The 27,133-nt window shown below is 39.7% G+C and overlaps 4 protein-coding genes across 7 annotated transcripts; 2 read left to right on the forward strand and 2 right to left on the reverse strand.

Annotated features, from left to right (window-relative positions):
• The first annotated feature begins 729 nt into the window (after positions 1–729).
• Positions 730–5,992, forward strand: LOC108047386 (zinc transporter ZIP10). Its single transcript, XM_017127542.2, has 4 exons — positions 730–1,022; positions 2,875–3,160; positions 4,366–4,662; positions 4,719–5,992. Exons 1-4 carry the CDS (start codon positions 879–881, stop codon positions 5,726–5,728), a joined length of 1,737 nt encoding a protein of 578 aa, XP_016983031.2. The 5' UTR covers positions 730–878; the 3' UTR covers positions 5,729–5,992.
• Positions 5,993–6,125: 133 nt separating this feature from the next.
• Positions 6,126–9,776, reverse strand: LOC108047387 (39S ribosomal protein L39, mitochondrial). The gene is made up of 5 exons (XM_017127543.2): positions 9,652–9,776; positions 8,848–9,163; positions 8,683–8,783; positions 6,357–6,799; positions 6,126–6,292 (listed from the first exon to the last, which is right to left on the reverse strand). Exons 1-5 carry the CDS (start codon positions 9,722–9,724, stop codon positions 6,233–6,235), a joined length of 993 nt encoding a protein of 330 aa, XP_016983032.2. The 5' UTR covers positions 9,725–9,776; the 3' UTR covers positions 6,126–6,232.
• Positions 9,777–10,065: 289 nt separating this feature from the next.
• Positions 10,066–11,669, forward strand: LOC108047385 (proteasome subunit beta type-7). Its single transcript, XM_017127541.2, has 3 exons — positions 10,066–10,238; positions 10,308–10,487; positions 10,991–11,669. Exons 1-3 carry the CDS (start codon positions 10,177–10,179, stop codon positions 11,565–11,567), a joined length of 819 nt encoding a protein of 272 aa, XP_016983030.1. The 5' UTR covers positions 10,066–10,176; the 3' UTR covers positions 11,568–11,669.
• A 108-nt stretch (positions 11,670–11,777) lies between these two features.
• On the reverse strand, positions 11,778–26,845 carry LOC108047384 (reversion-inducing cysteine-rich protein with Kazal motifs). Of its 4 annotated transcripts, none has more exons than XM_017127537.2 (8): positions 26,650–26,845; positions 23,677–24,239; positions 19,774–19,829; positions 16,369–16,483; positions 16,105–16,310; positions 15,156–15,297; positions 13,522–15,084; positions 11,778–12,980 (listed from the first exon to the last, which is right to left on the reverse strand). In XM_017127537.2, the coding sequence occupies exons 2-8, from the start codon at positions 24,002–24,004 to the stop codon at positions 12,178–12,180; spliced, it is 3,213 nt and encodes a 1,070-aa protein (XP_016983026.2). In that variant the 5' UTR covers positions 24,005–24,239; positions 26,650–26,845; the 3' UTR covers positions 11,778–12,177. The 4 variants fall into 4 exon arrangements, with proteins under 4 accessions (XP_016983026.2, XP_016983028.2, XP_016983027.2 ...); XM_017127539.2 differs by having other exon boundaries at positions 26,604–26,845; XM_017127538.2 differs by having other exon boundaries at positions 26,421–26,845.
• Positions 26,846–27,133: the final 288 nt, after the last annotated feature.

Consider the following 27,133-nt stretch of genomic DNA (forward strand, 5'->3'; position numbering starts at 1 on the left):
GAGGTGACCCTGATCAAGAATATATATACTTTATAGGGTCGGAGATGTCTCCTTCAATGCGTTGCACACTTTTGACCAAAATTATAATAACCTCTGCAAGGGTATAAAAAGAAATTTTCTTACGCACGATGGACCAGAAAATATATTGCTCTTGTGAGTCTTGGCATGTGGTTTTCAACGTTAAATAATAATAGTTTAGATAGGCAGGTGCAGACAACTAAAATATAAACAAAGCTACATTTTCTCACACTTAGCTGGGTCAAAAGTCTCCACAAAGTTTCGAGAAATTTAAAGAACTTACTTTAATAGCAATTATGAACAGGCAAGTATGAAAAAGCACTACCCGTGGCCTTCATTTCCGGAAGAAAATCTATTTACAATGGAATTTTTACCAACGAACAAAAATGTATTGTTATATCTTAAATAATACAAAATAATGAATACATAATATTTGTATGCAATTAATAGGCTTGCACAGAGCGTGTGTTTAAGCATTTTTCCGTTTGAACCGTAGTAACGGCCAGACGATTTGAACTGTTTTAGCTGTCAAAATTACTGGTCAAGTGAAAGCTTTTCCGAAGCTTTACCCGAATAGCAGTTAAGTTGACAGCGAGTGCGCAGAGTGATGAGAAATCCCCGAGAGAGAGGGAGAAAGGAGAACCCGCCTCTCGCCGAAAGTCGTATAAAAGCGTTGCGTGGGCGAAACTGTCATTTCAAAAGACCGTTGAGCGGGATCGGTAGTTGGCCGCAGCGTTACGGATCGCACGCGTCTGTGAAAACTCGAGAAAATCCCGGTGAAACCCCGTGAAATGACGAGCGTCTAGTAGAGTGCGAGTTCGACATTAAATATTTACCACTCAAGTGTTCAGTTCATAAAGATGGCCAGAAAGCAGGTGCTAGTCCTAACCATCCTGTGCCTGGGTTCCTTTTTTTTCGGAACCGCACGGACTTCCACGGAATATAATCGCTACTTGGCCCAGATATTCCAAAAATACGGCAATGGCGGGACAATCAACTTTGAGGTAATAACCAATAAACCATCGAACTAGCCTTGTAAACACACACAAGAGTAATTTGAGCACAGGTAAACACAGGTAAACAAAGTCGGACACGGACAAAGCTTTTGCGGTTAATGTTATGGCAAAAAATTAGTGAGTTTGTGTCTTTTTTTTCGGACAGCAACAAAAACAAAGGGAGTTGGGGAGGCGGGGTTTATATAAATTAGAGTTCATCAAATATTTGAGCATTGTGAAAGTGAAGCCATTCTGTTCTGGCCAAGTTGCCAAACAAGCAAACAAAACACTCTCGGCAGTTATAAACGCGTCACTCTCAAAAAGGTTGTAATCTTTATAATACGCGGAGCAATTTTATAACACAGGGGGCGATGAGGAGCACTCGTCGTCTCGTTTGGAACGTATGATACAAAACGTAGACTTTATTGCGGCCATTATCATAAATTTAATCAAAATCCAGACAAACGAACAACACACAGTCTGATATACAGTGCGAGTCTTGAGCATCCACACGAGTGTCGTCGCAGTACCGTCCAACATCCTCCGTTATCCGAATCAGAGATTAGGAGATTAGCCCGATAAGTCTGTTTCCTCTAATGAGGATGATAGCCCGGCACAGCTGACGAAATATGTATAAGCCCTCATCAACAACTTTCGCAACGCGATCGTTATGCTTCTGGACTCCAAATTTATGGACAGACAGCCCGAGTCCATACAATCCGAGCCAATTGACATTACTCATGCGTATAGTCTACGCAATACGCTCTGTCCATTTAAATGGCACGTTACTAAAATGTTTCTACTTTTTACGCACTCGGCATACTAACACGAAAGGTCCCACCCCCTCCCAGGCCACCCACCTCATATTCTATTATCATTCTAATATTCCAATTTCGATTACATAGTATACTTGGCACACAAACAAATTTTCGCTGAATGAAAGTAAAACTGCCATTTGGTGGGTTGAAGAGCTCCATAATAAGTAGTTTTTTGGTTTGTTTTTTGCCGGCGCGTGTTGCTTAACGTTTGTTGATATGCAAATTCTGAAATCCTGATCTTGGTTAAGGAGCCACTCATCATTTACCTGACACACGCCCCAATCCCCGGCGACAGGTAGCTGTCAAGGCAATTAGATGGATTTCCCCTTCCCCCTGAAACCTCCACCCACTTTTCCAACAGCAAAAATGCGGCAGACAACAGGTATAACAATAAACAAATGGATTCAGATGTAAATATAATTGCTTGGCACGTTGACAAGTAAATCAAGTAATTATCTGTGATAGATCGAAGCCAAAGCAAATATGTACCTACTTTGACAAATTAGCAGAAATCTGTAGGTGCGAATTGTAGGCGGCAAAATTTGTAAAGTATTATTGTGAAAAATTGACAAAAAGTGGGGGTTTGTTTTGATGGAGATTTTAGGGAGGCCTCGAATCAAAACAGCTGACAATTGTTTTTTGCTGATGTCCCCAGATTATTTTCTATATAGGTTTAAAAAGTTCAAGGTTGATAACAATGTACAACATACAGCTTGAATAGTTTAGGGCAATAACACAAATTTCTACGTCAATAACTTTTGGCATATTAAAAGTAACCAATCAATAAATTCTAAAGCTTGACCAAAATGATGAAGTTTAAATAACTATCTAATGGTTGGTTTGTGTTTCATTTCAGCAAGTGGAAAAGAAAAGAAAAATATTTTAAAATTTAATTAGTGCTCTTCTACCACATCTCGATTTTTTTTTAATTCTTAGAAATTTAATTTTTGTTACAATGTTTATTTTAATTACTTATTTATTATTATTATTTTATTATAATTGATTATTTCATTAAGTAAATTATTTTTTAATTTCATTTCCAGGGTCTCGAGCATTTGATGTTTAGCTTGAACTTGGGCCAGATCCAGTTTGACCCCTCCCACACGATTGATCAGCATCGACCCGAAGGATACTCCAAGGAAATATCACACATAACAAATGTCAGTAGTTACTTTGAGCCAGCAAGAGGTAATGCCACCGATGAGGAAGTTTTGGAGGTGCAAATCTCTATGCCTTCTAGTAATCTCTCAAAGCCAGAGACGGGACCAGAAGTTCCGGAATTCCTGGAAATTCATGACCCCAAGCACAGGCACCCAAGGGAGAGCTCTGGTGAGTGTTGCCGTGTTATGTTTATTTTAGAAATGGCCTGGGTTATCTTTACGGTAGGGATTTGGCACTACACTTCTATACGTTGTGTTTACCCACCATCAGCGATGACTGATAATACTTCAGATAAGCTAGTAAAGACAACAATAGTCATAAACAGTAGGCTAACTTTCTTATTTAGCCAGGGTCTCAGGAATCCGAAAAGCCGAGAAATTCCAAGAATACTTGGATTAAAGCAATTATAAACAGGCACATGTGGTATCACCTAAATGTCGCATCAGAATGAAAGTATAAATACATATGTAGATGAAGCCGGGCCTCGACTCTTCCCATCAATTGGCCGATTTCCAAGTACAAGGCGACCGGCGACTGCGGTCTATCATCAATTCAATTATGCCATCCCATCCTCCCATCTCATTTGGTTGATAGGAAGTTCCGTCTGTGATCGCGGCCTTGTCGCATAAATTATCAGATATACATATATAAATTATCAGATGCGTATATCTTTCTCCTTTTGGGCAGTAAATGTAGCCGTAAATCAGCAGGTAGGGAAGATCATTGTGAGCAGGCGACGAAAACAGGGCGATAACACAATAAACGAACGCATTATGGATGCGGAAATCCAAAACAAAACAACAATTGAAACAGGTACAGATGCAGATCGAGAAACAAACAGGCCTCAATCGCTTCGTTTGTTATTTTTGTTGGTTGGGCTTTACAGTTAATTGAAGTGCACACAATCATTACAACGTTGTCCCATATAAAGTTGACGCTAAACAGCCGACTAAATTAATGGCAAGTTCGCACAAGTGAATTGGATAACAATCAACTGATGAGAAAGCAACGTGTAGGGATCGGAGAAATGTAATTTCTATTTCCGTAGAAAAATAGTAACAAAGCTTGAGAAGTAAACAAGATTTCTAAGGGAAAGAGGCACGAATAAAACCACTTAATAGTTTTTAAATAGAACTAACAGGTGCTACCCAGAAACTTAAAGAAGCTCTGAAATGAACTTTACATTTTAAGTCATTATTTAACTTATAAATTTAAAAGTGTTTTGGGCTTATTATGGTTTAACTAGGAAATGAGTATAAATATACATTGTTTACCTTGGACATAAATAAAATTTTTTAAACCTAATTACATTAACCATTTTTCTAAATTTGATTTTGAAGAAAGTGATAATAAGCAGCGTCTCCCACTTTCAGAGCCTGTGGCCGCTTGTTTATCTCCAAAGTCCCTGCTTTCTCTTCTCGTGGACCACAATGATCTCCACAAAAACATTGCCTACAAAAAACTGATCAAAAAGGATGGCCACGGTTCAACTGATACTATTCACAACTCGGAGGAGGAGTACAACGAATTCATCAACTCGGTGAGGATTACACCGCGCGCATTTATGAAACTCTGTCCAGCTTTACTGGCTCAAATCGATAATGGAGTTTGCAAGCAACCAGCTCCAAGATCAGAAAATCTTCACGATAAAAACCAAAAGATTTGGTACGGTAGGTATCCTTAAATGTATTCCTGTTAACAAAATAACTTACAGGCATTTTTTCAGCATGGATGTATGCCAGCATCTCCATGTTGATTCTCTCTGCATGCGGTTTGCTGGGAATTCTGCTGGTTCCTCTGATGAAGACAGCTGCCTACCAAGAAGTCCTCAAGTTCCTGGTGTCTATTGCAGTAGGCACTTTAGCCGGCGATGCCCTGATGCACTTGCTCCCCCATGCTCTTTTTAAGGAGGAGAAACATGAGGAGGAAGTGACTGGTATTAATCCCTTGGAATCGGATCACAAACACAGCAATGAGGCTGCCCTGCTCTGTGGTTGCTCCTTCTTGGCGGCCCTCTTCATGTATATGCTGGAGAATCTGATACCTTTGCTAAAAGGAGGCAAGCCAGGCCACGGACATAGCCATGGACATGGTCACAGCCACGGTCACGGTCACAGTCACAGTCAATCGGAAAAGCCAGCACAACAGGATGGTCCTGATTACCCAGCTCCTCGAGAACTTAATGTAATGCTCCAAGAGGCCAAGTTGGATGAGAAGACCCCTGATCGTCCACTCACACCAGTTGCCTTCATGGTGATCATAGGTGATGGGTTGCACAATCTCACCGATGGTCTGGCCATTGGCGCAGCTTTTGCCAGCGACCCAGTCACTGGATTTGCCACTGCTTTCGCAGTCCTTTGCCACGAATTGCCCCACGAGCTGGGGGATTTCGCTCTGCTCCTCCAAACAGGTGTGTCCATGCGAAGAGCCGTCTACATGAACATTGTAAGCTCAGTTCTCAGCTTCGTGGGAATGTCCGTGGGTCTCTTTATCGCCGGCATTGGTGACGGTATGACCCAATGGATTTATGCAGCCACCGCTGGTTCCTTCCTGTATATCGCCTTTGCCGATTTGGTGCCCACAATGAGTGTGGCCCACAATCCGGAGATGGCCAAAGATCCAAAGGGTATAATTATACAAATTATTGGTATCCTCCTGGGTGGACTGATAATGTTAGTTATTGCCCTGAAAGAGCACGATTTGGAGGGTCTGTTCAAGAGCTTTCAAAATAACTGATGGGAATCTCAAGCAGATAAAAATGTTATTTCTGTTTTTGTATTGTATATAGTAGCCTATAAGCATCTGTTTCTTTGAAATCTCCGATTCTCTGCCTTATTCAAGCATGCCTTAAATGTTAAAGATGAAATCGTTACCAAATGTTAAAGTCTGTATCCCTAGAATAAAATAGGTTTTTAAGGTGTTTTAAAGACCAAATTGAATGAAAAAAAAACTTTTTTTCCAAGTAAGATATACCCTAATAAAAACAATGTTTCTAAAAAACCATAAGTGTTTCATTGAATGAATTCAGCTTAATTTTGAACGCTGATTTATCAATTAAAAATAGTATGAGATTTCCAGAAATGCATTCCATAAGATAAGTTAATAAGTGGAAATTGTAAAAACTTTAATATTGGTTAGTATATAATTGTTAAAGACGAGTTTTTTTTGTAACAAATGATACGCTCTTTAATGATTTACCTGTTAACACTTATTGTATATATTTAAATATTAAAGAACGTTTTAAGATAATTGCAGTTGTTGTTGTTCCTCAAAAGGTTCATTGGGCAGGCGTGCGGGGCTCTACAAAAATTGTTTAAAAAACTGTCACAGAACCTTCTTATTTGATTAGCTAAAAAATACTTACAGGTTTCTTTGACCTCTCCTCTAGAATGCCGAATGCCACATGGTTCAGCTGGAAGCCAGAGGGCAGGGCTACTCCCTGAATGCGATAGAAGGCGCCTGCTGGGCCTTCCGCTGCAACATTGTAGGCCGCTGAGATTGTGCATTTGCCCAGAAAGCCAGTAGAGCCAACCATCGGACCACGTGAGATGTCGATGTGATCCCCGATTCGATACAAAGTGACTCTTCCATTGGTCTGCTGTGCAATGCTGGGCAACTGCTCACTCTTATACTTGGAATCCTTAAACATCTCCTGAGCGAGATCCTGCTGGACGTCCAAGCGCTCTATGCGTAGATCCTGTGCGGATAACTTAACCATTTCAGCCGAAATGGCGCGCATCTCCTCCTTTGATGGCTGCCAAGTCTGGGTCTGCAGTACAATGTCATGGACAAAGCTGCCCGATTTGACTGTGAAAATGCATAAAAAAGATTTGTTTTAGGGGAACCTTTTAAATGTATATAAATATTAATATAAATCTGTTGTGTTAATGAATACACTATTTCTATTTCTAATTAACATGTTTTTATTTTCAAGTCCATGAGATGTTGTTAACTGTCCAATATATCAAATAATGGTTCTTTGACTGTTTTTATACCCTTGCAGAGGGTATTATAATTTTGGTTAGAAGTTTGTAACGCAGTGAAGGAGACGTTTCCGACCCTATAAAGTATATATATTCTTGATCAGGATCAATAGGGGAGTCGATATAGCCATGTCCGTCTGTCCGTCTGTTTCAATACCGTTTGCGAGCTCAGTTTAAAAGCTAGCGATCTGAAACTTTCACACTCGTCCTAAAACATGTGTACGCATATCAAGTTTGAAAATCGCCCCGATCGGACGTCTATATCCTATAGCTCCCATAGGAACAATCGGATATATCTAGCAAGAATTGATGATATTTCGCCAGTGTAAAAGCTATTGACATAAATCTTTCCGAATCGTATTTTTTTATGCATACCTTGATCAGGGTAAAAGCGCGTGGCGATCGGACGTCTATATCCTATAGCTCCCATAGGAACAATAGGGTAAAATCGGTTTAAATTTTATGTTTTTCAGAATATTTCGCGCTGTGTAAAAGCTATTGCTATAAATTTTTTCAAATCGTATTTTTGTATGCATTCCTTCATCAAGGTAAAAGCGCGTGCTGATCGGACGTCTATATCCTATAGCTCCCATAGGAACAATCGGATATAACTTTCAAGAATGGAAGATATTTCGCGCAGTGTAAAAGCTATTAACATAAATCTTTCCAAATCTTATTTTTTTATGCATACCTTGATCAGGGTAAAAGCGCTTGGCGATCGGACGTCTATATCCTATAGCTCCCATTGGAACAATAGGGTGAAATCGGTTAAAATTTAATGATTTTTAGGATATTTCGCACAGTATATAAGCAATTGACATGAATCTTTCCAAATCGTATTTTTTTATGCATACCTTGATTGTCTATATCCTACAGCTTCCATAGGAACAACAGGGTGAAATCGGTCCAAATTTGATGATTTTCTGAATTTTTCGCGTAGTGTGTAAGCTACTGACATAAATTTTTCCAAGTCTTATTTATTTACGCATATCTTGATTAGGGTAAAAGCGCTTGCCGATCGGACGTCTATTTCTTATAGCTTCCGTAGGAAAAATAGTTAAAGGCTGCGAAAGTATCCCTTTTTTTCTATTTTTATATGACATTTTTGCAGTATAAAAGCAATTGACATTAAACGATGCAAATCTAGTTTATTTATGTATACCTTATTCCTTTCGCTACTTTTTCAGTTTTAGCAATTTCGGCAAAGTCTGCAAGGGTATTAAAACTGCGGCTTGCCGAAGTTAGCTTCCGTCCTCGTTAAAATTAAACTAGGGTGTATTTTATAGGTTGACTATATTCAAATTTGATTCACGCCAAGATGCTGATAAAGTTTTAGCTGTAGCCCGATTTGTTTGTAAAGGTATAGATCTAACAAGAAAAATAACTTCAAATGTAACAGCCGAGGCACGCCAATTTTTTTAAATAGCGTATTATTACAGAAAAAATTAATTTTAAATAAAAAGGTACCATAGTAATCTGAATTTCAGCTCTAGTTGTTATATTATTATTTGACCACGCTTTTCTCAAAAAATCTTTTCAGAATTATTTGGTCTTTGACTTTTTTTGTTTTGTACTGTAGTGTTTTTAATTGTCTCCTTAGATATTTTTAGGTAATTCGATAGGAAATTAATTTTTCTCAACCCCTCAAACTGCATTTGACTTTGTGAATGGGAAGCCGGGCCAAATAATATAGATATTTAAGCTTACTGTTCGGTCCTGGGAAGCTATGCAGTTGAAGATTGGCTTCCGGCTTAAAAGCACGGTTCAAGGCGGCGCCCAACATAAAACTGCAAGTACGCCAAAAGGCTCTGCAAGAAAGGTATTGAAATGATAACAATATTTATTTTTTTCCATATACAGAAGCACACCCACTTGTTGACCACGTGCGGCTCGGAGACATGGAAGTTGAGCAGCTGCAGAGTACAGGATTCCTGCAAAGGTCTGTGCATATCCCAGGGCACACTGCCGTCGACAAGGGCCAGTGCCGAGCGCTTGCAGTGTCCCTCACTCAGGTGCTGGGCACAATTGAAGGGCGTGGAGATGTTGCTGTTCATCACCAGAGTGACATCTTCGGGAAGTCCCAGGTAACGCACCTCGATCTTATCGATACGACCCACAGCATCCCGTTGCCGGCGCTGCTCCTGGTTGAATAGGTCGTTTCGCTTGGCTATCGAAGCGCTGAAGTTTGCTGTAAGTAAAAAGTTTAAATTCACATTAATATTCAAAGCTATTTTATTTGTGATACAATACCGAAATGAAAGTATTACAATTTAAAGGTAAGGCCCTTAAATTGATATTATTTGAAGTAAAAAAGGTCTTTAAATTTGTTATAAGACAAATCAAAAAAGGAAATTAACCTTTTGATCTAAGTTTAAATTCGTATACATTTTTAATAAGGATGCCAAATTTTTCGAATCATACAATTAAAACAAATTTTTGTATACTTATAATGCGAATATACATATATAAATATGTATTTTCACTTATTTTCTACTGATTTTCGGAATATATACAAGTATTAAAATTTGTCCCAGTCTAGCTATTTTCCGACGAAGCACTGCCGAACATGCCATCACTGCCACTGGAGCTCCGCCAAACGTGAGAGTGCACCGGCATTATGTAAACCGCTTCCTCGATCTCTGATCAATTAAAGGGCTCTTAATTGTCATTACTTACCATTAGTTCTGTATTGTTGGAGCTGTCGAAGGGCGCACCAGCTTGTTTTATGTAATTTTGTGGCCGCAGACATTGTAAATTACCAAAATACTCTCCAGGGATGCGATGAACAATGCCGATGGCAATAACCGAGGGCAGTAGAAGATTAATATATATCGATACTGTTGATTCGATAGTATTTTAAAATAAAAATTTGATTATGTTCAGATTTATAAACTGTTGGACACCAAAGGTTCAGTAAATTGAACAAATATTTATTTGCCAATATTTACAATAAAATGATTGCATAAAAAAAGGGTAATAAATTATTAGAACAACATTTATTTATTTTATATTATTTTTTTTGAAACATCCGCGATAGTCTTGAAATAATCGATATGGCCGTTTGCTCTAAACTATCGATGCCTTATCGATGTCACTTCCAGCTCTATCACGCCTTCAACAATTTTGATTGTCATTCCGCTTGGCAAAAAACAAGAAACTTAATTTTTCGTGTGAATATAATTAAAATAAAAAGCACAAACAATGGATTTGGATATGGCACGCGATCTGCCACGCGCTGGCTTTAATTTCGAGAACTGCAAGCGGTAAGAACTATCTAGGCTGTCCAGAAATCGTTGAGCGGCTTTTAATAAATACTCCTTATTTGCTTTCAGCAATACGACTCTTTTAACTAAGGGCTTCAAGCCACCGACCACAACCAAGACGGGAACCACCATCGTGGGCATTATCTTCAAGGACGGCGTTATCCTCGGCGCTGATACGCGTGCCACCGAGGGCCCCATCGTCTCAGACAAAAACTGCGCCAAGATTCACTACTTGGCCAAGAATATATAGTGAGTCCATAGGTGGCACACAGTGTGTCCATAAGGTTTAACGTTCTGATTTCACTAGAGAATGTCAGTAGCCGATATTGATTACCCTACTAAAACAGAGCCGCTTAACATACGAGCTGTAAGACTTTCAAAAACTTTTCCTCGCCGGTTTCTATGTTATAAAGACAAATGTAAAGATGTACTTACTAGGATTAGGTACACTTCTACATAACAAATTCAAATGAAATTATGTTGTTGACTGAGGAAGTGAAATCAGAATATATTATTGAACGTACAAAGGAACTACAGTCAACCCTTTCAAATTCAACTAATCGTTAAGTTTATCTAATTTTATTGAAAATAGAGAATGTGACAATGTAACATTTTTTGCCATAATTGTTTTTCAGATGTTTGGTGTTATACAAGTTTGACTGCAGTTCATTTGGTTCTGGAATTACAGATTCAAATAAAAAAGATCTTATTACTTAATCCTATATATATACTTTCGAAAAAACTCCTTGCAGTTGCTGTGGAGCTGGAACCGCTGCGGACACCGAGATGACCACAGATCTGATCTCCTCCCAGCTGGAGCTGCATCGTCTGCAAACGGAGCGCGAGGTCCGCGTGGTGGCCGCCAATGTGATGCTGAAGCAGATGCTCTTCCGGTACCAGGGTCACATCAGTGCCGCCTTGGTGCTCGGCGGAGTGGATAAGACCGGACCCCACATTTACTCCATCCACCCACATGGAAGCTCGGATAAGCTGCCTTATGCCACCATGGGATCGGGTTCCTTGGCTGCCATGACCGTGTTCGAAAGTCGCTGGAAACCCGACATGACCGAGGAGGAGGGCAAGAAACTGGTTCGCGATGCCATCGCTTCTGGAGTGTTCAACGATCTGGGATCCGGATCCAACATCGATTTGTGCGTGATTCGCAAAGGCAGCATGGAATATCTGCGCAATTACGAGCTGGCCAACAAGAAGGGCGAGCGCCAATTGGACTACCGCTTTAAGCACGGAACCACTCCCATCCTTCACACCACTGTCAAGGATTTGCTGGTCACCGAACGCGTCCAGGTGGTGCCTATGGAGACTTCTTAGATGGATTCCCTTTATACCTTTTCGTACATTTATTATATAAGGGCTTCAGCCCGGTGGATCTGCTAGGAGTGGTTCAATAAAGGAAGCCATGCTTCAACTCAAGTCAGAGTTTTATTCAGGAATTTTATTAGACTAGCGATACTCCTACAAGGACGATGCTTTGGTCATTAACGAACACTAGCCGGGGACCCAACAATTATTACATTACAATTTAATAAATGTCTTCAGAATTTAAGAAAACAACCAGTTAAAGCTTTGTTTTCAATTGGTTTGTAAAAAATACTTTTTAAAATGATTTAAATTGATACCATAGGCTTAACTTTTATAAATAAATTGAATACATTAATTTAAAGTAGTTGACTTCGATGAAAAGCAATAGTATTAATGTAGTACAGTCCCCGGCATAAACTAAATAATAACTTTAAAAGGACATTTCTCGTTCGGGATCTGTCACTAAAAGCTTAACGATTAATTTAGCTAATATCACATGGTATAGAGGGTCAATTCCTAACAGTTGAAGGCACTTTCCATCTCCTTAGACTAACAGATTAATTGGCACCAAGAATTCACTTGATTGAGTCAGATAATACACACTCCTCCTAGGGCTAACTTAAACTATGAACAATCTATAAGCTAACAGAAGTAGGGGGAGTATCCAAATGGTGTGACCACCATAAGATATTGCTCCATTTGGCGTGGGTTCTAGTAGATGCGATACCGTCAAACAGGAAAGGGCTAGATTGGTGGTGATCCTGGGGGATTGGGCGTTGATAAGGGAGGATATCTTCTCTGCCTCGCGGGTGCAGGCCTCCAACTGAAGGCGCGTGGGTCTTTTGATGCTACTGGAGGGCACCAAGGCCACAAAGATGCCTACTTCCATGGTGAGGAATCCAGTCAGCTGACATTCGCTGACCTGCACCAGTCCATCGAGTTGCTGGAGCACACCATGCAGGGTCAAAAGAGTGCTGCTCTGGGCCCTCAGTCCGTACATGGCCCGATCGAACTGCTTCCTGGAGTAAATGATCCTGAAGGCGCCACCAGCACACAAGGGGCAACATGCTCCTGGAGGGACTATCAAACGACAGTGCTTGGATGCGGGAGCTGGGCACTGGACAGTTCGGCAGCGTCGTCCCATGTCGCTGGCTAGCAGTCCCACCTCCCGACATCGACCCGAATAATCCACCATCACGTATTCAGCCTTAGCCGCATAACTACTCTTGTAGGTCACTCCATTGATGCCACAGACTGGTGAGGGTGAGGCAGCATGGCGAGTCGATTGGCACGCGGACCAATAGGCCACTTGCCCTTGCGGATTTGCTTTCACCAGAGCACAGGCATTGGGATGAGTGCGTCCTTGAGTATCGCATACCTCTCCCTGATGGAAGGAGGAACAGTTCGAAGCGGTCGCGTTGACTGCAATGAAGAAAGCATTATTAAGCGAGGATTCCAATATTTATGTTAGGTTATGCTATTTTTATCTGTTATTAATATTAATATTTTAATATTTTTTGTTGATCAACAAGCAACAATTTGGCTTGTTTTGGTCTAAACAATTTTACAATTTACAATTTAACGGAGTTTCAGAAATGTAAGTTTTGAATAGAATTATTCATCATATTTAATTGTTATTTATGCCTACTATTTTTACTGTTGTACATTAAAAACTTACATTTCTGAAACTCCGTTAAAATTGTAAATTGTAAAATTCTATTCATCATATTTAATTGTTCTTTATGCCTATTATTTTTAACATTGCTTAAAGCTTTTTAAAAATGAAAGGACTAACTTTTGATTGTCATGCGTCACTGCAATTAAAAAATGTTCAGGCAGTACAAGTGTATTAAAAGCTAATCGGACATTGCGAGACCATGACTGTGAGATTAGCAGGTAAATAAATCATGTCTTTTGTAATAATTAAGAAAATAAATCGATTGCTTAGTCCCCTGTAACTCACCACACACATACTGCAGACACGGCCGCTGCATGCTGGCCAGGCACACCTTCCTGTTGTCCAGACACAGCGTCCCAAGGGGACAACTATTCGGAGGAGCCGCCTGGCAGGCATTTCGGGCATTGCAGGCCCCGTAGACGTAGTCGCCCTCCGGTAAATGGCACTTGGCCACGCAGGCCGAAGGATAGGTGTTGCCGTTGGAGCCGCAAACGGGGACATAATGGGCTGGGCAATTGCACGGGAGACTGGTGTATCCCGAGTCCGCGAATCCCGGCAGCCGACACTGCTGCTTGGTGCAAGTGATCTCGCCGGCGAAGCAACTGCACAGGTTACATTCCAGGTAGAAGGAGGAGCCGTGCCGGTAGCTCCTGGCTCCAGGAAGGATGCAGTGGGAATGCATATAGCTCGGTAGGGGCTGACATTGCTCCAGGCGACCTTGCAAGCCACACGAGCAGACTATGTGTTCTGCTAGAGGAAGCTGACCCACTTCACTTTTTTTGTGCAGAGTGCTCTTTCCAAGTCGCACATACGAACCGAAGGGCACAAACAGCTTTGAGTCCTGTCCCAAATTGCAACCTGGTATGCAGGAGTAGCCTTGGTTTCCCCCCCGCTGCAGAATGCATACCTCGCTGCCATTGCAGGGTTTCTTCGAGCAGGGTGAGGTGATGCCTTGGGACTCCTCTGGACTGGCGTCCCCGGGTTTCAGATAGCTCTCTAGGGAAATGCAAGGCAGTGGGGCGTCCTCATCTTTTTCTTTTAGTCTAGAGCATATGTCCTTCGGTCGCTGGTGCTGCAGCGTCCAGTCCAGACACTCATCCAAGAGCTCATGGCAATCCTCACTGCAAATGCCATTGAAGAGACCCACTCGCGTGCAGGGCTTCAATTGGAGGGCACACACCAACGCCTGCCACTTTTCCGGAGCACACCGACTGGTGTTCTTGATGAAGAGCTCCTGCCCCAGGACCCTTACGGTTCCTCGCTGTTGCAGGAGCTGCAAGTCCTCTCGAGCAGCTGCATCATGTTCTGGCGTGCAGCTGCGAAAGAGTTCCGTAGGTCGATTGTTGAAGTTGGAGCAAAAACTGAGACCCTGACATCCCAGTTCACAAGGTGCATCTACACTTTCTATGCATCGTCGCAGTTCCCTTTCGCCTGGCTGATCCATGCACTCGTTTTCGAAACTGGATCGTGCTTCCCACCAATTGCTGGTGTAGATTTGGTTGCACAACCTTCGGCACTTGTGACTGACGGCTTGTTCACAACATTGTCTTTTACCCGCGTCCATTCCTAGATGATTGGGCTCTCCCAGAGACCCTCCTTTGCCAGATAAGTGGCCTTGGGAAAGGGATCCGCCAGCTCTTCCCGATCCTCCCGGGACATATAGTTTTCCGGTTACCGTGAGAAAACACTGCCAGAAGGGAAGTTGGGGCAAAGGAGAGCCACATCCTGCTGCCTCTAAGCGCGAGAAGATGACCTCACTCCGTTCCATCAGAGTGGCATTTTGGTGAAGGATGTTCCGGCAGGTATGACGACAATGCTCCTTGTTGCTGTACTCACAACAGGGGATATCTATGGGAACATGTTTTACATTTACCCTAAATATATTAACTTTATAACTTTTTGTCATTATATTTACTTACATTTCTCGGCATTTGCCAGTGGAGTCATGTCCGTGTGATTGTTTATGCACTGAATCACATCCGCGTTGCGATCTCCACAGGCTCCGTTGATGTCCACATGATCATGGTTGTCGTTCGCGGGTTCAAATACGGCGCGACAGCCCTGCAATTATTTTTAAAAATAATATTAATTCATAAATACACATGTTATAGGTCTTGCTCGAAATTATTTCTTTATTTATTTGAAGAGTCAATAAATGTATAGGTAGTTATAAAAAATACATTCACAAGCTTTTATTTATTTTGATCTTTAAATACCTTAAAGAAAATGTAATAAATTTGAGGTTTCATAGTTCCTTGACAAAAGCTTTTGCTTTAATATTTGCTTTTCAAAAATATTTATGTATCAAATAAGACTATTATGGAAAATAGTCACGAACAATAACTAATTAGCATATATATCTGCAAATACAGAAAATAAGTTTGCTTTTCTACTCAATTATTTCTAAGTTCCATGATCATGGCCATTGTGGAAAAATTGAACAGTTTATGTGAATAAAGAATTAAGTCTGGAAAAATGTAATGCCATCTGTAAAGGTGTAAAATCTTACGTTCTGTAAAAAAACTTAGAATCTTCATGCGAAATCCAAAAACTCTAGCTCTTTTAATTGCCGAGATCTCAACATTCTTACGGACGGACAGACGGACATGGCTCAATCGACTCGATTATTGACCCTGATCAAGAATATATTTACATATATTTAGGACTTTCCAATACACACAATAAACCTTTTTACTTTTCCAGTAACGGGTTTAATAATGGTATTAAATAATTATTAAGCTTAATTCACATCAATAAAACACGTTTATAAAGTGGTTCCAATGGAAATTAAGTATTGTAAAATATCCATCCAGGTAGAGGTTAATTTTTTCTTTGTAGGAGTAATCATTGGCTTATAACTAGACTCACCTCCAGACACTCGGAGGTGCGGGCTTGTCCGCAGCACTGATCCGCAGCCTCCTGGCGCTCCAGGCAGTCGTACAAAGTCTGTTCGTCGCTGCGACGACAATTCTGCACAGGTGAACGGTTCGACGTGGCGCAAACGTTGCGGCAATGTGGCAGGACTCCAAATTGGCAGCAACGCCTTCCCGACCAGTCCGCTCCGCGGGAGACCGCTGCGAATGAGAATGGATGTTATTGAATGGATTTTACGGCTGGAATTCCCCCACTCACCATCGAAAGTGCGGTTGACGCAGGTCCAGAATTCCACCTGGTGCAGTTGACAATATTTGCGCAGTTCCTCGCGACTATCGCCGCCAGCGCCATCGGCAAACTCTACCAGAGATAACTGGAAAAATATGCATAAATTGCAATATACAACAAGTTATTAATCGCAATCAAACTTAATCATCGGCCAAGCGCTTAACCCGCTCCTGACCCGCAACCTGTTGGGTTTCAAGTGCTCGGTGCGCAGTCTAACAGCCTTAACACTTTAAGAAATGAAACATTTTAAAGAAATCTGAAATAATTTGTCAACTAGCATTTGAAAAATAATTAAAAAGTAAGCAAAAGAACACCTTAACTTTAGAAAGCAGTAATTCTAATTTAGAAACTGAGTTATAATGGGCACTTATACTCTTTTTAAATTTTTGGAACCACGTTTTACCAAATTTAACTCATCTTTTGTTGAGTGCATAAGGTTATAATCAGGGTCGGGGTTGATTTTGGGGCAGGGTTCAAAACATGCAGGTTGCAGTTTTATCCTGCTCTTGTCGTTGTATTTTTTGGCGTATTATGTTACATTTCTGAATGCTGTATTCTTCCTGACACCATCATAAATAACATTTGCTGCTCTTTCTCTTTCTATTGATAAAGAACTGGCCCAGGGAACTTCAATAACAAATTTTCAGGCTCATTCCAGCCTGGGACTCACGTATCTGCCTCAGTAATCTGAGTAAAGCGATGTCTATTCAAGATACTTCGTGTGCTTGTCCTCGGAACTTGTCTGGATCTTGAGCCTGGTGGCATTCCCATAAATACAAATTAACATAAACTGGGGTGTAGATGCTGTGGGTTTAAGGGGGTCTGCATTTGGTAGAGGTTTGGTCGTAAGAATTAAAGAGATTGAGTTAGATTTAAGTAGCGTAAAATAATATATTTAAAGGGATTTCCCTTTCTAATTATATTTTAATTACCTATTTAAGTTTCCTCATGAATATAACACAAATATATTTTGAAAGAATTTTCAAAAAATGTACTGTACACTGTAAAACTCGTTGGTAAAACTTGTATATTCCTCTTAATACATTTTTTAATTTACATACACTGTTACTCCTTTAAAAGGGGAATCGCTTTTAAATCTTTGGTTCCTTGCTGGTTTATTTAGTTAAAATAAGATATATGTATTTAAAATTAACAATTGTAGCCGGTCACCGATGTAAAAAAAAAGTAAAATTTTATGGTACCTTTATCATCGACGCTCCTGGCTGGTACGCACTTCTCCCATGTGAGTTACCAGTCTGTTTTCCCTCTTGGAGCTACAAGCCACGAGCATGTCTGTTGCAGTTTTGTTAATGAAGTGTCCGTGGCCATGTCACGCACTCCCACACTCTCGGATAGATACATGGCATCCCACCGGAACCTCCTCTTCGAGGACAACCTGCGCACCACGGCATGAAATCCCATCAGATAGAGGCCCACAGAATTGTCTGTTGCAATTATCAGACCTCGAGCCACAAAACAGCATTTTGTCAATAATAAAATTCGCGTAAATTTTCACTTATCTCGGGGAGATCTCTCGTCTCGGGTTCGACTTTTCACACATTCAGGTACCGAAGAGAACAATTTGTGAGTGGGGAGTCGGATATCAAGGGGTCTCCTATTTCCCGACACCCACTTGTAAGATCCAGCTCTCTAATCTTTCGCACGAGAGGGAAAAGCAATTCAAAAGTGGATTTGGGGAACGCCTATGGGAACCGAACCGGTTGCCATTATCCTGTTTGTCAGTTTCAATTTGGCCGAAAGATTTAATGCCTTCATTTGCATTTCTAAATGAAAAGATTGGCAAAACCCCAGCCCACTTTCGGCTGGGAAAACTAATTGGTTTCGGGTGGAAAATGGTTATGATTACAAAGTTAAATGATGTCAGTGATTTGATTGCTGGCATTGCCTCCAACTAAATCGGGGCTAGGAACAGACTACCGACAACTGCACACACGACACTCGCTCTCAAAGACAACAAATTGATTTTCAGCCGGCTCGGCTTTATGAATGACTTTGAGTGGCAAACTGGTTGGTCTGGCTCTCGATCTGCAGACAGAAAAAAATAAATTACCGCGCAAAACCATTTCAATGGCTAGTAAAAATAATGTGATAAATCAAATATTCAAATAAATATATTTTAAAGATATTAAAAATTAATAATCCATTTGATATTAATGAAGAAGCCCTGATAGAGTGCAATATTTTCAAATTAAGGATCAAATATCTACCTACAAGTATAGAAAAAAAGATTTTATATATATATAAACTGATACGTTTGCTTTTAAATAATATTAACAATACCACCTCAGGACGCACAAATGTTTTAATTGTCACTCAATTAATTTTCTCTCTGTACAAGTCTGAGTGTTTGGTCTGGGTTCGGTCTTTGAGTTGCAATTACCTGTTTGCCAGTTTATGCTAATTAACAATGCAATTTGTGCGTATTTTTCTATCCTTTTTGGCACAAGGCTCTACAATCGGCAGTCAGCGGATGTGAATATGGGTATTCAAAGTTCTACCGAAATCAAGCGATCATTAAAACCTGTCATAATAATTTTCAATGGATTTTCTGCGTGTGACAGTCTGACGGATCAACGTTTATTGAATTCTAAATATATATTGCTTAGTATGCACCTCTCGCACACCGTTCATAAAAGAGAAAGAGGATTCATGGGCACATTAAAATACCAGGAAATGCATTGTGGCTCGATCAGTAGTTTTTCCACCATATCGGCTTGTTCAATCTGTATCTGATCTGCTGTCCGAGGTGTTCATACTTATGGCCGATTGCCTGTGGCTGGCGTTTAATATTTATGACAGACACATCATTTCCCTTCGAGTTGGTTTTGCCTGTGTCTAGGCGCCCCACACACACTGCATTTGGGTAAAATAGTTATGAGTAAACATATTTGGAAACACAAATTTATGCAGATGCCGTAAGAGGACTTACAAAAATTTTATAGATTTTTCGGAAAGGTAAAATTTTTAAACATTTATCTATTATAATATTTGTGAAGCCATCAATATCCCTTAAAATTGAGTTTATTCCATAAGTCGTTCTCATTCTTTATTTTTTATTTATTCATCTCTATTTATGTCAAATCTTTACCATATTTTTTTATAAAAATATCTTTAATTTACTTAGCCAAATAATAAAATTAATTAAAATCTTTAAATTTGCAATGGTTTTATTTTCGTTATCTATAGACCACTTTATTTTCATTTGCAAAACCCAATTTCAAAATTTACTTTGTGCAATAAAATCGTTGCCCCTGGCTGTACCACCCGTTGCAAGCACTCAACCATTCTTACGCATTTTTGATATATGATCAATCCTACCCACCAAGACCCCGATTCCCCCATCTCGATACTTACATTTTCGCATGCTGTGCGACATGAGCCGAAGACCTGATTGCAACATGTGAAGATATCTGCAAGAGAAGCAAACAAACAAAAAATAAGCATGTTGCGAGAGGAAAACAAGAAGTTAAGTAAGCAAAGTGCAGCATATCAGGGTTTAATGGCTTGGCTCACGCATTTTGACACCACTCAGTAAATTAAAATTAAAATAAATGCCACGGGAAACAGCGAGCGATCTGGCAGAGGATCGTTAAAGGAGTGGGTTGCAGTCAGATTTGCTTGATGCCCGATTCCCGATTGTGGTCATGATCGTGATCATGATCGCCACATGTTGGTCTGAATCAGTTCCAAGATACACTTCCTCCTCTGACACAAATCACACTGCGACTTTATGGAGGCGGGGTTTCACTTTTCGCACTAATTAGGTGGCTGGTCTGGTATGGTATCCTGCTTATCTACGAGTACTTCGGGTGACTGATTACTTATTAAGCACTTACGGCTTGTTTTTTTTTTTTTTTTTTTCTGTTTTCCCCTTTTTTCTGGCTGCGGTTCATTTGGAAGATTGCTCATTGGGTGTTGAACTTTTCTTGCGAAAAGAAATGGGGGACATGGTGAGATGTTCGGGCTTGGGACCAGAGATGAGAGTGTGATTTGATAGGCAATGAAAAAATATTTAAAAAAGTTGTAATAATCAAATTAATTAAGGATTAAAACCAGAGGGCATATACATTTTAGTATGTAAAATAGTTGAAATTAATGACATTACATTTTACGGACAAAAAAATTTCAAAACAAAGTGTTTTTTTTTTTAGTTTCAAAATATTTTATTTTTTGCTGAAATTAAATAATATTAGAGTATACTTTTCAAATAAAAATTATATATGTAATTATAACATTAAGTAATAAAAATTCCATCATTTAGATTTTTAAATCTTATACGATTTCAATAATCTATCACATGTCAATCGTAACAACTTGTCTCACCTACCTATTATTGACATCATTCTGATTGCCTTACAGATTGAACAACAAGATAGGCTGCTGCGTATATCCCAACCAGATGCATATGAATGAGATTGGTCGAAGAGATCCGGGAATCGTGATTCGAATAATATTGAGTGATCTCCGGGGAACCCTTAACACTTGATCACTTTCCTGTGATCACGCCACACCACGCATCACTGGTTGGAAGCGCTTCCCATGTCTGACATCTGCGACACATGTCCCCGATCTCCGGACTTGCAACTCCGGATCCGGGGACGTGGACGTGGACGTGTGACAGTTGGCTGGGCGTAAAGGGCGGGTTCAAAGAGTTTTGCTGAGTGCGTGAAAAATTCAGGTTTTGTCACTTGCGGCAGGAATTGGGGGGCTACTGAACTTCACAGAAGATCAAAAGCAGTGCCCATTAATTAAGTGTGCAATTGCGAAAGGAGGACAAGAACCATGGATGGGGAAGTGAAAACGGCTAAGTTTTCCCCCATTTCTTGTTCGGAAACTCACGTATTTTTGGCCCAGCCATTCCATTTCGGCCAAGCGAGTCCGGACAGTCGGGTTAAGTGACTAATTTTAGCGGAAATTTACTTTGAAGTCCACCAAAATAAATTTGGCCGCGGCCTATGAACATTGATTTGGGGAATCAAATGTGCAAATGCGAAACTGTGACAAATCGCTTGGAAAATGCCTTTTTGATTTGCCGGGCGTTGTCTTTTACCCCATTTGATTCTCCCCCGATTCTGATTCTGATTCAGTTTTTATTTGGCATTTATTTTTAAAACTGTTAATGTTTTCATTTGTGTTTGCTACTCTGCGTATTGTGTGTCGTCGGGTGCTATTTTTGTTATGTATCTTAGTTTCAGTTTTAGTTGCAAAGTTGCGCAGTCTTCCGATGCTGCTGCTTCTTTTTAACTCTGGCCAATGATCTAAGTTGCCTGTCAACGCACCACACAGAAAAAAAGGGATGTGCTTAAACGGTTTTATAAAATAATTAAAAATATTGTGTTTTGAATTTCAAATATTTATTTGATATTAATCAACAATAAAAATTGAAGAAAAAGGCAAAAAATGTTGATATTGAAAAAATTATAAAAAAAATATTTAAAATAAAATTAAAAGACTTAATCTAAGTGGATATAAGCTTGACCATATGATTGTAATGTGCAAAAATATCTTCCATAGGACAAATATAGAATTTGGGATTATTTTTTAAAGTCTCTGATTTTAAATATTTCAAAAAAATAACAACCTAGAAAAAGTCAATGAATGTGTCTGATATTCCTTTAATAACATTAGAAGCAATATATTTAAAAAAGATTTAAGGAATTTAGCTAAGTGGGTTTTAACTTATCCATATGATTGTGAAATGTAAAACTTCACTAAATTTAACGTAATTCGGGATAATTTTGTAAAAATTTTGTGTGTGCTATATTTTTTCAGTGCACAGTGGATCTGTGGAATGGGGTGACTTCTATAAATAAAGGAATCCACTCAATGGCCGTCTCCGATTCGCTGCCGCATGTCAAGTGTCACAGCTGATTTGTCGCCAAGTTCTCCGGCATTTGCAGAGATAACTCGCATCAAAAGAAGTGGACACATCCGACCACCCGTTTGATTAACGTGTGTGCAACAAAAATTATTGTTTAATAGCTTTTTTTACGGCATCGAATAAAAATCAACGCCACTTGCGGTGGCTATTTGTATGCAAAACACTTCAAATGCCGCACTATTCAAATCATTTCGGATGCACACCATCACGCAACGAACCCGAAGAATTTCCTTTTGCAAAAAGAGCGACAATCAGTTAAGCTCAAGGCGGCGACATATACGAGCAGGCCATAAAATTTCATTGGAAATCTAACACATTTATCATACACTGACACCCCAACCCCATCCCCAACCATAATTCACTCGGGCTGCGAGTTAATAAAACAGACGGTGGAGGAATAACCGAGCTGAAGGGGCCGAATCCGAAGTATATCTTGAGATACTACATGCTGGCGCCATCAGACAACGCAGCTTTGCAGCAATTTAAACTAATTTTTAACACAGTTTCAATTTAGATTCGAGCGCAAACACGCATTCGCTCGGATTCAGATGGACCTACATATCTGGAAACAGTGGCATCGTCATCATCATCAGCACTTTCAATTAAAACATTTCGTTCGCGCTCAAAAGGAAATTATTGCTTTTGATTAAGTGACTGGATGCGAGTGTGGACCGGAGTGTGGTTCCATTTACATGCAAATCAAAGTGGGAGGGGCCGTAAAAGTTTATATTTGTCGATTGCTCTATCTCGGCCGAACTGACCAGCCCTAAAAATGCGGGCCGGCGAAAGGGGAGTGAATGAACGCGACAGCGTTAAAACAAATAAATGAACCAGTTTTTGAAAATAGCAATAAACTCGAAAGACATGGAATATGAAGTGGATATGGCTTAGATATGCAAAATCGCGAAATGTATATGTTCGACAATAAATATATATTTGCGCTCAAAATATTTGAAATATCAAAGCCACTTTCTTTACTTACTACAAACTTAAAAAAAAAATTTGCTTATACTAAATATTTCACAGAAATAAAATAAGAATCTATTGTTGTACTTTTATTGTACTGTTATAAACTATATATTTAATAAGATGTTTAGATAATTTTCCTTTAAAGACCTAATTTCCAATAATTGCCAAAGATAAATTATCTTACAGTTTTTCTCCCTGCTCATTATATTAAAATTCTTCTTTGTTCAATAAAGTCATCAGCGGAACATTTTTTAAGATTACATTTTTTCTAAAATGTCCAATTATTTTAAATAACCCTATGTGCAGCCTAGCCATTTGTCATTCATGACATATGTGCGTTTAACTGATAGCGGCTGCTTTTGATGTGACAGCAAAGGTCACGGGTCTCAGAGGTCTTATCAACTTACCATGTGATTCTCCGGACGATCGCACAGACTCCGCAGCAGTGGTTTCGGAGCTATCGATTGCCTCACTGGTATCCGCATCCAGCCAATCGTAGTCATCCGAATCCAGGCTTACGGATGATGGCCTTCGACCGTTTTTCTTGGGTCCGCCGGACAAATGACGATGATGATCCGCGGAGGCATTGCTCTTGTTGTTACGGCGGCGCACCTGTCGCTCCCCGGAATACTGGGGATCGTTCTTGGTGCTCTGGTTTTCCTCCAACTGGCGGACAGCACTCACCACCCCAAAAGGCAGAAGGAGCAGCAGAATTCCACAGCCACTCAGGCGCATTATTATAGTTGTTTTGTCCGGGTTTTTGCTCACTAATTTATGCACTGAGTTGATGGTATTTTATTCTGATTATGTCGAGTGCATTTTGTGCACACTGATAAGAAGTTGCGGCCAAAGGAAATGAGTGTGTCACAAGTCAAATGTTTCACTGGGTTCATCTACATGGCCAATGGGCATCCGTTCGATAAGCGTTCCCTTACGCACTTTACTTTACAATATATACAAACTGATTTTCCTGCACAGAAAAAAATATTAATGTTCGGGTGTTAATTTAAAAGCCGACAATTAAAATATAAAGTTGGTTAAGCAACAGATAATCTGTTTAATATGGCATAAACAGAATATCTAGAAACTCATTATTTATTTTTATTATAACCATTATTAAATTAAGTGATTTTAATTTCTGTAAGATTTTATTTTCAGGTAAAATTCATAATACATATTATTAAAATAACTGAAATTACTTATGTTGTTGTTTATTAACGAATTATTCCAGAAGGACATATTAATGAAAACATTTTTTAAGGCCCTCAAGGAATCCATGTAAAATGCTTTCTTTATAAATTTAAAAACATTTTAAAGTTTTCATTTTGCATAGTGTAAATGTTTATGGACAGTGGGGCTGCAATGCTCGTTACTAGATAGTGATTGAAAAAACACAGACAAAAATGAAAAACGATTAAATTTAATGGTCTGCCGCACAAGGGACTCTATTGATAGGGAGTTGAGCTATCTGTTGAAATATACATAAGCAAATGTAATACTGTTTACGCGGTGGCGAGTGTGGAAGCATTCGGAAGACGCCTCCGCCTTCGCCACTTGTCCACACGATGTCACACAGTAATTAAGCCAATTGACCTCGCTTGGCCGCCAGTTTGGCAAAGCGATTTAAACTCTGCACTGCGTGCTCCTCCTTTCCACAAAGGCAAAGTAGCAAAGGCAGTGGCAGGCGGCAACGGCGACAACATTTTATTAAAAGTGAAAAATATAAATAAATAATATCAAAAAGCGCCAGTCGAAGCGGCCGACAAAGTGACACAAACGGAGGGGGACCCACTAATGACGAGACTCGTTTCGGGTTGGTACTTCAAGAGCCTTCTTTTCCACCCTTTTCTTTTTTTTCGCCTAGTGTCCTTGTACTTTGCACTCGAAAAAAGCTAGCCTAATTTAAAATTCCTTAAATATTTGATTAGAAAACAATGTAGTTGGTATTGCAGGAATATCATTTAAAAATAAAAATAAAATTTTCCACCATTCTTTTGAATTTAAAACGGTATTCCATCTATTCAAATTATTAATTAATTGTATAAATTTTAAAATTCATAAAATATTTTTAATTAAAAATAACGGAGGTTTACCTAAAAACAGTGGTTATATTTTTCTGGTATTTCCGCCAAATTCATGATTTAAATAAAACATTAAATAAAACGTAATTCAATGGGTATAAAAAATGTTTGAAAGCTAGAGGAGCCCTTGGACCTGGAATTTCCTGAATATTTGGAAATTGTTTACTGAGCTAATCCTTTTTAATCCTTCCGATACCCAACATGTATTTAAAAGAACATTGTCAAGTTCCCAAAATGTCCACACAATTGTTTTGAGTGTGCGTCTGTGCTTGTGTCAAAGCGCATAGGAAAGCAGGCAGGCGACAGAGAAAGGGGGAGTGGCGCTGGGAGGGGCGGGAAAGTAAGTGGCGGGCGGTGGGTGGTGCCGGGCTATCAGCATTGAGTTGAGCGGTGACTGTGCTTTGATGTCTTTCTAATTGCATATTTTACAGCGCCAGGGAGTCGTCCTCGCACACCCGCGCATCCGCATCCGCAACCAGTGCAGCCCAGCCATCCTGCAAAAGGATAGCACTTTCGGCGAGAGTGGAAAGTAGAGCTATTTGCTGTGATGTGGATGCCCCTATGCCCCGAGCCTCCCTCTGGCCTTTCCCTCAAAGACGCCGTCATCCAAAGTGGACCAGGACCTGGTTGGTTTGTCAACTTCAGCGTCAACGTCAGACGAACACGAGTAGGAGGAACACAAAGGCTGAGACAAAAGCGGCATGTTCAAAAACTAGACAAATATTAACTCATATGCAGCTTGAGGTTGAGCGGAGAAGAAGAAGCCTTTGTCTTTGGCATTACAGTCCTACTTCCATAAGTACATTTCCTACAAAATCCCCCTTTCTGAGTTTATTTAAGGGCATTCGAAACGACTTAAATATTAATATACTATTCGAATTCACAAAATTCAACAAAAAACTTCATCTGTCAAAGATATTTTTATACCTTTTCTTTCAATTGGCAAATAAAAACATCCAATAGATCTTAAAAAGTATAATATCTTTCTATCTATAAGTTACATTTTGAATGACATTTCACTTCACAAAATTTTTAATTTCAATATTGTTTTGTTAAAATATGTTAAGTACTTCAAGTTTTTGGTCGTCACTGTGCATGTACGATTGTGGCATCAACTCCGTTTTGATTGCAATGGGAGAACAATATGCACCACACAGAAAATTGCGCCACTTTGCAAAAGGGATGCAAAAGGAGCCGCAAAGGACCTGCACAAATATATTCATCCCAATATCCACACACACACACACACTCACAGCGCCCAAATGCATCCCATAATCACTTGTCGTTTGATTTGTTTACCGGGTTCACTGAGCTTTCTCGTTGAGTTTCACACTTTGGTTTGGATTGTGCCCAAATAAATATTTCATTTTCTTTAGGCTGATTGTCATTGGTTTTAGATGTATAATAAGATTAAACACTTTCGCTTTTATTTAATTTATTTATTTCGGTTCGCGATCATAAGATGTGACGCGCGACATTTTTTACGTCCGCACGATCCGACAGTTGGAAACAGTGTGAGCACCGATGAGAACGTACATTGTGTTATAAGCGACTCTGTCAATATACTGAGAGAATTTTATTGAACTTTGGTATTAGCATGCATTCAAAGTAACAAATTAAAAGTAAATCAAGTTAATGTTTTATATAAACTTAAAGTTAAATTAAAGTATATATTTATTTCTCTGTATACATTGTTTATCATTTCTAATTAAGAAGGTTGGTGAATGTCGGACGTGACAAAATTGGTCAGGACAACCATAGAATCCACAGTTAGCCGAAATAG

This window comes from Drosophila rhopaloa, unplaced genomic scaffold, assembly GCF_018152115.1.
Source record: "Drosophila rhopaloa isolate 14029-0021.01 unplaced genomic scaffold, ASM1815211v1 contig_47, whole genome shotgun sequence".
NCBI classification, from domain to species: Eukaryota; Metazoa; Arthropoda; class Insecta; order Diptera; family Drosophilidae; genus Drosophila; species Drosophila rhopaloa.

Excerpts from the sequence above, each read along its gene's own strand:
- LOC108047387 (XM_017127543.2), bottom strand. The coding sequence starts at position 9,724 with ATGTCTGCGGCCACAAAATTACATAAAACAAGCTGGTGCGCCCTTCGA. Across the intron at positions 8,784-8,847 it reads GAGCCGCACGTGGTCAACAA|AGCCTTTTGGCGTACTTGCA; the intron begins GTGGGTGTGCTT and ends CCTTTCTTGCAG. Across the intron at positions 6,800-8,682 it reads TAGCTTCCCAGGACCGAACA|TCAAATCGGGCAGCTTTGTC; the intron begins GTAAGCTTAAAT and ends GCATTTTCACAG.
- LOC108047386 (XM_017127542.2), top strand. The coding sequence starts at position 879 with ATGGCCAGAAAGCAGGTGCTAGTCCTAACCATCCTGTGCCTGGGTTCC. Across the intron at positions 1,023-2,874 it reads GCGGGACAATCAACTTTGAG|GGTCTCGAGCATTTGATGTT; the intron begins GTAATAACCAAT and ends TTTCATTTCCAG. Across the intron at positions 4,663-4,718 it reads AAACCAAAAGATTTGGTACG|CATGGATGTATGCCAGCATC; the intron begins GTAGGTATCCTT and ends GCATTTTTTCAG.
- LOC108047385 (XM_017127541.2), top strand. The coding sequence starts at position 10,177 with ATGGATTTGGATATGGCACGCGATCTGCCACGCGCTGGCTTTAATTTC. Across the intron at positions 10,239-10,307 it reads AATTTCGAGAACTGCAAGCG|CAATACGACTCTTTTAACTA; the intron begins GTAAGAACTATC and ends ATTTGCTTTCAG. Across the intron at positions 10,488-10,990 it reads TACTTGGCCAAGAATATATA|TTGCTGTGGAGCTGGAACCG; the intron begins GTGAGTCCATAG and ends AACTCCTTGCAG.
- LOC108047384 (XM_017127537.2), bottom strand. The coding sequence starts at position 24,004 with ATGCGCCTGAGTGGCTGTGGAATTCTGCTGCTCCTTCTGCCTTTTGGG. Across the intron at positions 16,311-16,368 it reads CGTCAACCGCACTTTCGATG|CGGTCTCCCGCGGAGCGGAC; the intron begins GTGAGTGGGGGA and ends TCTCATTCGCAG. Across the intron at positions 15,085-15,155 it reads ACTGGCAAATGCCGAGAAAT|ATATCCCCTGTTGTGAGTAC; the intron begins GTAAGTAAATAT and ends ATGTTCCCATAG.